The sequence below is a fragment of the Oncorhynchus mykiss genome, chromosome 12 (assembly GCF_013265735.2).
Source record: "Oncorhynchus mykiss isolate Arlee chromosome 12, USDA_OmykA_1.1, whole genome shotgun sequence".
In the NCBI taxonomy this organism is placed as follows: Eukaryota; Metazoa; Chordata; class Actinopteri; order Salmoniformes; family Salmonidae; genus Oncorhynchus; species Oncorhynchus mykiss.
The window spans coordinates 86,120,950-86,134,085 of NC_048576.1; the positions used below are offsets into that span (position 1 = coordinate 86,120,950).

The 13,136-nt window shown below is 42.8% G+C and overlaps 1 protein-coding gene across 6 annotated transcripts in view; it reads right to left on the bottom strand.

Moving 5' to 3' along the window:
- The window catches only part of spag9a (sperm associated antigen 9a), a 54,592-nt gene extending 42,597 nt beyond the window's left edge, over nucleotides 1-11,995 (bottom strand). For 2 of the 6 annotated variants that reach the window (XM_036938921.1, XM_036938917.1), the window contains exon 1: nucleotides 11,422-11,995. In XM_036938921.1, coding sequence (XP_036794816.1) covers nucleotides 11,422-11,721 — 300 coding nt within the window. In that variant the 5' untranslated portion in view covers nucleotides 11,722-11,995. The remainder of the gene's footprint in view (nucleotides 1-11,421) is intronic. The other 4 variants (XM_036938922.1, XM_036938918.1, XM_036938919.1 and 1 more) reach the window with 3 other exon arrangements.
- Nucleotides 11,996-13,136: the final 1,141 nt, after the last annotated feature.

Genomic DNA, 13,136 nt, shown 5'->3' on the forward strand with positions numbered 1-13,136 from the left:
AATACAGTTTTATATCTTTATGTTTGAAGCCTGAAATGTGGCAAAAGGTCGCAAAGTTCAAGGGGGCCGAATACTTTCGCAAGGCACTGTAATACAGTTTAAAAGAGACTGCGAATATAGAGAGCAGAATTATTATTTGACCAAATACAGGACCACCCTGTACGTTATACAGAGGGGTACATGTGTAGCTACTGCCACAACATAGTCTAGACTACACTCTAAGAAGCAGGGATGTCTACTACTATGTTACATAGACAGACCAGGATCTGGAAGTCTTCTGTTCACCCGGAAATGCAGGTCCCCTCCACTCCCACATCCTCCTGGTGTGTCAGAGAAGTGTGTCCTGGACAGAAATCCAGTGTGTGTGTGTGTGTGTGTGTGCGTGTGTGTGTGTGTGTGTGTGTGTGTGTGTGCTTTCACATCCTGCCAGCTGTAATACTTTACTCTAGCCTGCTCTTCAGTCCTCTCCTTTCTTCTATTCTGTTTTCACATTTATAGATGCATTGAAATTAGCTGCCTTCAGTACAGATCTTTTTTCATCATTAAACAAAGCCATAACATTCTATAGAATACATTTCTACCTGTAACGTTCAACACAGCTAGAAAGGCTGCAGCTAATCATCTGGCCACCATACTGTATTACCCAGGCCTTCTGTGCTCCTCTCCCCTAGAAGAACAAACCAGGGAGCACAGCGCCGCTGGAAAACGTGTGGCAAGACGGCATGTGCCCCAGTACTTCAATCTGGTGTGAATGCAGCGGCACTGAACACGTTTACCAGACAAATGTAATAGTTCACGTCATAGAAAAACATTTTGCAACAGAAAAGAAAGCAGGCATTTCTTATTGGGCAAGTTGACATAGTACCTCCCCCAATTTCAGCCCGTTTGCATGTTTAGTGAATAAAACCCTGTCCCTGGGATTTCATGTGGTAACCCCCATGCTCGCTGTGACAGGTGGATTCACTTGTCAGTCACAGTGGTCTTCTAGCTACAGCCTACAGAGCCTAATTAAACACACCTCTCAACAACTATGTTTGGTTGCACCAGCACATCGTTTTTTGACTCTGCACTTGGTTTATTTCTTCGCTCACACTCCTCTCCAGTGTGGAATCCTGGAGCAATCTGACTTTGTGGTCGTGTTATCTAGTGGAAACTAGAGCTCGACCGATTAATCGGAATGGCCGATTAATTAGGGCCGATTTCAAGTTTTCATAACAATCGGTAATCCGCATTTTTGGGCACCGATCATGGCCAATTACATTGCACGAGGAGACTGCGTGGCAGGCTGACTACCTGTTATGCGAGTGCAGCAAGGAGCCAAGGTAAGGTGCTAGCTAGCATTAAACGTATCTTGTAAAAAACAATCAATCTTAACATAATCACTAGTTAACTACACATGGTTGATAATATTACTAGTTTATCTAGCTTGTCCTGCGTTGCATATAATCGATGTGGTGCCTGTTAATTTATCATTGAATCACAGCCTACTTCGCCAAACGTGTGATTTAACAAGCGCATTTGCGAAAAAAGCTCTGTCGTTGCACCAATGTGTACCTAACCATAAACATCAACACCTTTCTTAAAATCAATACACAAGTATATATTTTTAAACCTGCAAATGAACACACATTTTCATGGAAAACAAGGCATGTGTGAATAAAAGCAGTTAATAAAAGCAGTTTAGTCATCTAAAACTATCTAGAATGATCCAATCTATAGCTAGCTAGCTAACAAAACTACTAATGTTAGCTTTAGAGTAGCCTTGCTAGATAGCTAGCTAGCTAACATTAGCTAGCTAGGTTGATGCAATCATGTAGCCAGCAGCTAACATTATGATTTAGACTCACTGAATAAATGTGTTTGGCACAGGATAAAGAAGATGAAACAATCTGCTGCTGCAGTAATGTTCATTGGCATATTATTTTATTTGCACTGCAAATTTTGTGTTGCAAATTTCACTGTCTTAAAAGTAAAAAACCTACATATTCCGCCACAGAGCAGTCTCCAGACAATATGAACACACATTTGTCCAACCATAAAGAGTGAATTTATGGATTCTAGCACCACCATAACTTTCACAAATACAGAGACAGGCAGCCATCTTTTTCGACGAGCAAGTGCATAGTGACACCTAGTGATATGAACTGGTAATGCAGGTTTGGTTAGAATAGAGTGCAACAGAATGAGTAACATTCAATAAAATCTACTTCATGAAAAGGGGTACATTATTTTCAATTAAAAGTAGTTGATTTAATAATTGAATATATGGATTTGACTGGCAATCAGTTCCTACAGTGAGCACTAGGGAACCAACCTATGCTGCGAAGGATGGACACAATAAAGAGGAAAGGAGAGAGGAGATGATACATATGAGGAATCACAGCATTGAACATTCCATACCCCCATGATTCATAACACCCCTCATCGGGACTCTGGTTAATGCGGTTCAACAGTTAGGTTGCATCCCAAATGGCAACCTATTCCCTATGTAGTGCACCAAATGGGCCCTTAGGGCTCTGGTCAAAACTTGTGTACTATATAGGGAATAGGGTGCCATTTGGGACACGGACTGCCCTGTCATCATCTCCACTCTCCACTGCAGCACTTTAGTTATCTAATGTTGTTCTTCTGAACGAGGCCCCTTGGCCTACCCAGAGATACTTCTTGAACCGATGGTTAAAATTGCAAAATATGTTTTGGAATACTACCAGTGTCAGTTTGTGTCATCTGAAACGTTGGTGTTTCATCGACCGTCTCATGTCCCAACAATGTGTTGTTGGAAGCAGTGCAGTGAGTCTAAGCAAGCAGAGTCTTTAAGGGTGAAATATGTTTTCACTGTCCATGGTCAAGAACATCTCAACTCAGGAAAAAAAAAATAAACATCCTCTCACTGTCAACTGTGTTTATTTTCAGCAAACTTAACATGTGTAAATATTTGTATGAACATAACAAGACTCAACAACTGAGACATGAACTGAACAAGTTCCACAGACATGTGACTAACAGAAATTGAATAACATGTCCCTGAACAAAGGGGGGGTCAAAATCAAAAGGAACAGTCAGTATCTGGTGTGGCCACCAGATGCATTAAGTACTGCAGTGCATCTCCTCCTCATGGACTGCACCAGATTTGCCAGTTTTTGCTGTGAGATGTTACCCCACTCTTCCACCAAGGCACCTGCAAGTTCCCGGACATTTCTGGGGAGAATGACCCTAGCCCTCACCCTCCGATCCAACAGGTCCCAGACGTGCTCAAAGGGATTGAGATCTGGGCTCTTCACTGGCCATGGCAGAACACTGACATTCCTGTCTTGCAGGAAATCACGCACAGTGGACGAGCAGTATGGCTGGTGGCATTGTCATGCTGGAGGGTCATGTCAGGATGAGCCTGCAGGAAGGGTACCATATGAGGGAGGAGGATGTCTTTCCTGTAACGCACAGCGTTGAGATTGCCTGCAATGACAAGCTCAGTCCGATGATGCTGTGACACACCGCCCCAGACCATGACGGACCCTCCACCTCCAAATCGATCCCGCTCCAGAGTACAGGCCTCGGTGTAACGCTCATACCTTCAACGATAAATGCGAATCCAACCATCACCCCTGGGGAGACAAAACCGTGACTCGTCAGTGAAGAGCACTTTTTGCCAGTCCTGTCTGGTCCAGCGATGGTGGGTTTGTGCCCATAGTCGACACTGTTGCCGGTGATGTCTGGTGAGGACCTGCCTTACAACAGGACTACAAGACCTGTCCAGCCTCTCTCAGCCTATTGCGGACAGTCTGAGCACTGATGGAGGGATTGTGCGTTCCTGGTGTAACTCGGGCAGTTGTTGTTGCCATCCTGTACCTGTCCTGCAGGTGTGATGTTTGGATGTACCGATCCTGTGCAGGTGTTGTTACACGTGGTCTGCCACTGCGAGGACGGTCAGCTGTCCGTCCTGTCTCCCTGTAGTGCTGTCTTAGGTGTCTCACAGTACGGACATTGCAATTTATTGCTCTGGCCACATTTGCAGTCCTCATGCCTCCTTGCAGCATGCCTAAGGCACGTTCACGCAGATGAGCAGGGACCCTGGGCATCTTTCTTTTGGTGTTTTTCAGAGTCAGTAGAAAGGCTTCTGTAGTGTCCTAAGTTTTCTTAACTGTGACCTTAATTGCCTACCGTCCGTAAGCTGTTAGTGTCTTAACGATCGTTCCACAGGTGCATGTTCATTGAACAAGTATGGGAAACAGTGTTAAACCCTTAAAAATTAAGATCTGAAGTTATTTAGATTTTTATGAATTATCTTTGAAAGACAGGGTCCTGAAAAAGGGAAGATTATTTTTTTGCTGGGTTTATATGTGATGCATTGTGGGTAAATGGTGACTGACTAATTTACAAATAATAATGAGTAGGCCTAGTTACATACACTGCTCAAAAAAATTAAGGGAACACTTAAACAACACAAAGTAACTCCAAGTCAATCACACTTCTGTGAAATCAAACTGTCCACTTAGGAAGCAACACTGATTGACAATACATTTCACATGCTGTTGTGCAAATGGAATAGACAACAGGTGGAAATTATAGGCATTTAGCAAGACACCCCCAATAAAGGAGTGGTTCTGCAGGTGGAGACCACAGACCACTTCTCAGTTCCTATGCTTCCTGGCAGATGTTTTGGTCACTTTTGAATGCTGGCGGTGCTTTCACTCTAGTGGTAGCATGAGACGGAGTCTACAACCCACACAAGTGGCTCAGGTAGTGCAGCTCATCCAGGATGGCACATCAATGCGAGCTGTGGCAAGAAAGTTTGCTGTGTCTGTCAGCGTAGTGTCCAGAGCATGGAGGCGCTACCGGGATACAGGCCAGTACATCAGGAGAAGTGGAGAAGGCCGTAGGAGGGCAACAACCCAGCAGCAGGACCGCTACCTCCGCCTTTGTGCAAGGAGGAGCAGGAGGAGCACTGCCAGAGCCCTGCAAAATGACCTCCAGCAGGCCACAAATGTGCATGTGTCTGCTCAAACAGTCAGAAACAGACTCCATGAGGGTGGTATGAGGGCCCGGCGTCCACAGGTGGGGGTTGTGCTTTACAGCCCAACACCGTGCAGGACTTTTGGCATTTGCCAGAGAACACCAAGATTGGCAAATTCACCACTGGCGCCCTGTGCTCTTCACAGATGAAAGCAGGTTCACACTGAGCACATGTGACAGACGTGACAGTCTGGAGACGCCGTGGAGAACGTTCTGCTGCCTGCAAAATCTTCCAGCATGACCGGTTTGGCGGTGGGTCAGTCATGGTGTGGGGTGGCATTTCTTTGGGGGGCCGCACAGTCCTCCATGTGCTCGCCAGAGGTAGCCTGACTGCCATTAGGTACCGACATGAGATCCTCAGACCCCTTGTGAGACCATATGCTGGTGCGGTTGGCCCTGGGTTCCTCCTAATGCAAGACAATGCTAGACCTCGTGTGGCTGGAGTGTGTCAGCAGTTCCTGCAAGAGGAAGGCATTGATGCTATGGACTGGCCCGCCCGTTCCCCAGACCTGAATCCAACTGAGCACATCTGGGACATCATGTCTCGCTCCATCCACCAACGCCACGTTGCACCACAGACTGTCCAGGAGTTGGCGGATGCTTTAGTCTAGGTCTGGGAGGAGATCCCTCAGGAGACCATCCGCCACCTCATCAGAAGCATGCCCAGGCGTTGTAGGGAGGTCATACAGGCACGTGGAGGCCACACACACTACTGAGCCCCATTTTGAGTTGTTTTAAGGACATTACATCAAAGTTGGATTAGCCTGTAGTGTGGTTTTCCACTTTAATTTTGAGTGTGACTCCAAATCCAGACCTCCATGGGTTGATAAATTTAATTTCCATTGATCATTTTTGTGTGATTTTGTTGTCAGCACATTCAACTATGTAAAGAAAAAAGTATTTAATAAGAATATTTCATTAATTCAGATCTAGGATGTGTTATTTTAGTGGTCCCTTTATTTTTTTGAGCGGTGTATGTTGATTTGTAGATGAGTCAGCCTTGGCTGTGTCTTTGCTTCACTAGGCTGGCCAACCATGATAATAACAACATTGTCAGACAACAACAGAAGGTTGGTGGTTTTATAACTTACACATAAAAAACTGTTACAAAGTCTAATGTGTATAGTGTTAAATGTAACCCTGCCTTACATAAAGCTTACAGAATTAATAGCAGAAGAGCATCATTAATCAGATGACATAAAATGTATACTTTCTACATTGAAACCTTTCTGTATTTATTTTTCAAAGTCCACTGCTTAACATTGTGTGTGTATGTGTGTGTGTAGAGTGTAATTCATATTTAAAGTCATTGTAACCATTCTTTGCATAACGCTCAGCCCTGCTATAGTAGTTCACTAAACTACAGAGTATATTGTCCATTGAAGTTGTTGTCTCTGGCTCTTTTGATATTATATTCACAATGAATAACAACAAGGTTTGTGATAGTGTGAGTCACCTCAGGTCAAGATGGTTTTCAATTCACATGAGCAGACAATTAAAAGCACAGGCCTATAGTCATAACACAGATGAAAAGGGAAGCTATGTATAATAAGAATATTTTGTCATAGCCTACGAATAGGACCCAGAGTTTTACCTGACCAGGTCATGATCAGGAAAAACTCCATGCCCCAGAAAAGACACAGACGAATTTTGCCACACCACTTTTGAAGCAATGGTGCCACCTCTGAGGGAGCGGCCATTGTTTGCATCCATGTAGATTCATCGTGATTCAAAACATTGGTTAAGGATGAAGTATTACTTGCCACATGTCTGTAAAGTGGCAGTTTATAACCACACCTTAGGGACGAATGTCGAACTGGAGTGAAATCTACTTACGCTCACTCACATTTCTATAAACAGTCAAACAGTGTATCATTTGTACAAAGGGAACTGTGTGATGAATTACTATATCATGGAGACTTTACTCCTCATAGTGGTGAGAAGATGCACACAGCTGAACACCCTTCTTTATTTTTCCAGGTTTGTGTTTTCGATTTGAGCGATCTGTTAATAAATAACAACAACAGATTCAATGTGTGGCAGAGGGGCCTATAAAAGCTGAAGAACACACGCACATCCAGGTCCTTTTGCCTGATGAAGACCTAAAGGTGGGAACGTTGTTATAATAACATCACTTAGGAACATCAGCAGCAATGTGGCGTTTTCCTTTTTATATTTCACAGTGGCCTATAAGACATTAGGGGAACAGATGTTGCTCTTTATGTTCCAGATGTTGCTCTTTAAAATCCAAGAGGGTTTGACAAACCATTCCCTTGGAAACAGATTAGGTCAATATTGAGTAAAATGGGGAAGGTTTATGGTGCAACACCAGGCCCAAGAGTAGGTAATAGAAGACAAGGCACAGGGAAGTCTCTCCCTCTCAGTGAGCCCTGGCCATCACAAAGGATCACATGACCTGGAAATCCTAACCCACACAGCCAACAATAGGAAAACCTCGGTTCCCCCCCGCCTCCCCATCTGCATCTTTTCTGGGGAACACAAGGCTTCCTGGGATGAAGAAACACAAGGCGGGCTGGAGGAGTGTGTCTCACTGTTTCTGTGTCACAGCCTGGACAGAGCGGAGAAGCCTAAAACAGCACTACACGCTGAGTTTGGTCCAATGGGACTACAGAGAGACAAACGGTCCGAGTCACATCCAACTCTCCCTCACTATGACTCGGGGCCAGGCAGCAAGAGGTCCAACAAACACACACATGGACACAAACCAAAACACACACAGAAATAGGTCAAACCAGACTGGGCAGTGCTGCAAGTGAAGCCCCGCAGTCTTGAAGTTGTCTGTAACCACTGATCAAAGCTCAGTATAGTCATTTTGACCCCAAATGGCTGTGGTAAAAATTGTGGTAGGCTGAGCTGATCCTAGGTCTGCTGTAGGGGCAAGGCAACCTTTAGTTCTATGGTGATCGTTCTCCCCACTGAGGTAGGGTCATGACTCTGTGTATGGGCCTGGACAGATGCTAAGTTCCTCTTCTATTCCTGATGCCTATTTCTTTACTTTTACTAGAGGGAGGAGCTTAATATGTTACCTTTACTAGAGGAGCTTAAGATGCATATCCAAAGCAGTCGAAACGATGCAGGTCAGTCTGCTTTGGATGGAACTTCAACTGCTTTGGATGGAACTTTATTCTCACAGTATTATACACTCCAAATTATTCTTATTTTTTTTTTTACATATTTGAGTAGTAATGTCATGATTACTCAAGTAACAACTCATTCAGGATGATACAGTGAGAAAAGGTGTAATTACAGAAATAGCATGAAAGCCCTTCATACTGCAAGTGCCAGTAAAACCCAGTTCTGTTTTATCTCCCCTCGCTTGTCCTGTCCTCTTAATTCTGTTCTGTCCTTTCTCACCTCATCCTCTCCTCCTCTCTCCATCCGATGAGCAGTCTTGATAAATTGCAGAGTCACTAAACCTGCTGCTTCTGAGGCAGAATACAGCATCTTCTCTATGTGTGTGTGTGTGTGTGTGTGTGTGTGTGTGTGTGTGTGTGTGTGTGTGTCCAATGTACCTTGCCCGATTAGGAATGTTTGTCTCTATAACAAGAGGCCTAATTCACTTCTCATAAATGTAAATGTGTAACTACTCATTCATAAACCGTTTCAAGGGCTTTTCCTAGACTACAATAGGTAATTGCGGCCCACTTAGGGACGCTGTATAATAGCCTGACTGTATTTGTCTATACTCTTGTCTGATTACTGATGCTTTAGTTTAGAGCAGTGGTCACCAACGGATTCAAAATCACTTTGAGTCAAAATGCAATCCGAGATCTACCGCTCAGAATTTTTTTTTAACCTAAACCTATGCAATGTTAAGCAATTAAAAACAGTTCCGTAACAATGAGGTTTGTGAGGTGGCCTATAGACCCAATACATCATCACTGCATGTTGCCTATGCAAAATTCTTGTGTCAGATACATCTTGGTGTCAGATACATTTTTACTCGTAATTTCTTGCCGACACCAACCAATACCAGGGGAGTGAAAAACTCATAATTATCAGATCCCATAAAACCGCTTTGCCAGCGCAAATAGCCACACTCCTTTCATGACTCATTAATATCTTAGCATTACTTTTGTTAAATCATTAGTATACATTTTAAATAGCTTTTACAGATTGGATGTTTTACAAGAAAAGGTCATTTTATTCATGGTTGTTTCTATTGTTTTTAACAACATGTAGTTTTTAACAAATGTAAATGTAATATTCAAATGCTGTTTTTATGTGTATAAATGTTGTACAAATATAAATGATCTGTTTTTAAAGGAAATGTAATAATACAACTTTTCCAAAAGGAAAACAATTATAATAATATATTATGGACTATTTTCTGGTCTTCTTACTTCACTCTTAACATTACTGTACTTTACTTTCATTTAAAAATATCCTTAACTTTGTAGTGCTCCTCATCATTTCCTTGATTTGCTGGTAGGGAAAAGTGGGGATCATTGTTTGAAAGTTGCTCGCTCACTATTAGTAAGGTGTGACTGGGGGAAGTTAGAACATATTTGATATTTTTATCTGTTATAGACCTGTTTGAGTTAGTGATCATTTGTAGAGTGGCTCTCTATCTGCCCTCAGCATGCATGTGTTACCATTCTGAATGTCTAAAGAATTAATATGTTCTCCTGAAATACTGTATGAACACAGTGGGCATTTTGAACTCTTATTATGGTGACAACGTGGGGTGTGCCGACGTAATCGGATTTACTCTTCATTACCCTTGTTTTTCTCAGACCATTTTCAAATTATGTTAAAACATTTTACGTACATGATCACACAGGTAATATAACATTTTAGGTCCATGATCACACAGGTAATAGAACATTTTAGGCCCATGATCACACAGGTAATAGAACATTTTAGGTCCATGATCACACGGGTAATAGAACATTTTAGGTCCATGATCACACGGGTAATAGAACATTTTAGGTCCATGATCACACGGGTAATAGAACATTTTCGGTCCATGATCACACGGGTAATAGAACATTTTAGGCCCATGATCACACGGGTAATAGAACATTTGTTGTATTACTTGCGGGGCACTGCTGAGTGAGCATAATATACAGCCTTTATTTACTGGGACTGATGGTCTGCATCTGATGGTCACTGAGAGGAGGGAAGGAGCAGCCATGAAGCTGCCTCTCACCTGACTTACCGTCCCTCCTCTCTCCCTCCCTTCACTGAAAAAAGAGGACAGTCTTCCAGCTGATGGCGAAACTTAAGTTGCACTGCATTATTTCTGCACCAATTCATGTTGTTACTCCTATGACCAGAGAAAGTGAAATATCCCTTCATATTAAAAAAGACACAAGCCTCTAATAATAACGGAATAATAATATGTCAATCATTATTATTATGTTGGTAACCCATTGTATAAAAGTGATTCAAAGCCTTCGAAGACAGTGTTTTGAGGATATATTGGCACGGTAACAACACCCGTTCCAATATATCCTCCAAACACCGGCTTCTCGAGCATTATTACTTAATTGAGAGGCTTTGAAGCCATACTGGCACTCCCTAGTAGGAGCAGTCCTCCATAGGAATTAATGGAATTCTACAGTATTTCCATTAAATGTTTCGAGAACAGAATTACATGGAATTAAGTAGGGGTCAGTAACATGTGTAGTCTCTTTTACAAGTGACAAGTACCAAGATGGTTTAAATACACCACCCCCTGTCAGTCATCCAGGATATATACACATCACCGGTCTAGACAGGAGCTAATGGTGTGTGAGAGCAGAACACAGGTGGGATGTTTCTGATGACATGATTGGATTTACCTTGACAGGAAGACAGTTCTCCCAGTGGCTCTGTTTATCTTTGGACAAAAAACAATATACTAAAGATATTTTCATGCAAAGTGATAAGCGGCTGACAGCTGTTTTTGCAGGCTACAGTAGCCAAGCAGGCAAACAGTCTGACAAAAAAAGAATGGATGGTTGACTGTAACTGGGGGCTACGTCCTCTCATGGCAACATCAAACGCGCACCTATATACTTAGAGGAGAAAAACATATCTGTCGCAGGCATGCTGTGTGTTAGTGCGTGATGAAATTGAGGCTACTGTGAATCAATCCACCATGGATGGGTAGGCTACTGTTAGCATGATGCTAAACTAATCACACAGTTACTCCTCTAACTGGGAAGCAGATATTACGAACGTGGCTCTCCTTCCACAATATAAGATTATTAGCCTCGTGGGTATCCCTTGTTGACAACGTTGCACCACGTGCATGTTCTACACTACACATAGACATCGGTAGGGATGCTTTGGTGATGAAAAACACTGGCTTGGGTGGCCTTGCAGCTAGAGGCTGCGTTTAAAATCCGCTGTCAATGTCCTCCATCTCACTCCCTCTCTCCGTCGTTCGCTGCCCGGACTCACCTCCTCTGCGTGTTTCCTCAGCGCTTTCTCCCGTTCATACTGCGTGATGAGCTGTTCGTTGTCCTCCTTTAACAGTTCTAGCTCCACTTCATGCTCCTGGTTTTCCGCGAACACCGAATCCAGGTTCTCCAGCACAGCCACGACGAGCGGCATCAGTTCTTTCACCACATCTTCGTCGTATTTTCCTATCAGTTTCTCGAACTCGCGGTAGATGGAGTTGGCCAGGCCCGATACCCGCTCCGACATCATAGCCGATGTCCCCGGGTCGTCCTGGTACACTACTCCGTCCTCCAACTCCATTTTCTTCCCTTCCTTGAACAAATAGGTCCTGTAAATAGGATTTACACTTACCCCGCCACTATGAATTCCGTTATTTTCTTTAAGAAAATCGAATGTGTATTCCCTTTAAAAGCTTCAATTGAAATGGCAATATACGTGTAATTGTCCCTCACTGGAAGCCTTCGATAGACGTGGATAATGTTTTCCCTCCGGTTCCGTCCTCTCACAACAGAGGTGCGTTCAGTTCACTTGAACGTTTGCTACGTTGCAGAACTGTTTGTACTGAACGACACGTTTTCAAAAACGTTTTCGTACGTTCTTGAACAGACTGAGGTACGTTTGCTCCCGTTTGGTAGGTGTGGTGAGGTGTGACTTGAAGCAACGAGTGACGTTTTAAAGGGCAGTGGCCATGCTGACAGCGTTCCCGCAACCGTTATTATTATACATCAGTTTCCCCAACCCACAACCTCCACGTTATTCAACTGGTCGTTCAGTACCATTTCCGTTCAATTGAACGTTCCAGAACGTAAAAACTTGCTGAATGCAGCCCAGCTGAGTATGACGTGGTGACGTCACATTTTTAACGTGGACAATGTAGTTTTACCGAATATTTGTAGCCTACAATGTTAAGCCTAGGGCTAGTCATATGATATAGTCAAACACATTATAGTAATAACATAGTAATACGAAAGTATACTGTTAATAAAGGCATCTTTATTTAAATTCCATTGTCCTCAAAATACTTTAAGATCCTGCTCTAATAACGATTACATTTTAGTTATTTAGCAGATGCTTTTATCCAGAGCGATTTACAGTTAGTGCATTGACCTTAATAAGATAGCTATCAGTAAGTAAAGTAAGTAAAGTTTTCCTCAATAAAGTAGCTAAATAATAAATAAATAAAATATACAAATAATATATGCAATAAATAACATATTTCTTCAATAAATTATACATTGTATAATTTAAACAACAGACAAAAACAAACCAACAGAAAAAACAAGTGGCAAAATTGTCCTACTCAATTATTATTATTTATTTTTACCTTTATTTAACTAGGCAAGTCAGTTAAGAACAAATTCTTATTTTCAATGACGGCCTAGGAACAGTGGGTTAACTGCCTGTTCAGGGGCAGAACGACAGATTTATATCTAGTCAGCTCGGGGATTTGAACCTTCCGGTTACTAGTCCAACGCTCTAACCACTAGACTACCCTGCCGCCCCAGGGTAAGCAAACAATGTGAAAGAAATGACCGGAAGTAGTAGCCTTCACTATTCAGTGGGGTTTTATGTGGCTGTATGACAGACCCACTTGTATTATGATTCAGTGTAGGCTAGTATAGGCTAGTGACTCTGGATAATGTATGCATCCCTCAGTTATCTTCAGTGTTGTAGTAGCCTACTCAAGACCGGCCTAGGAGTGTCTCGGTCTTGTC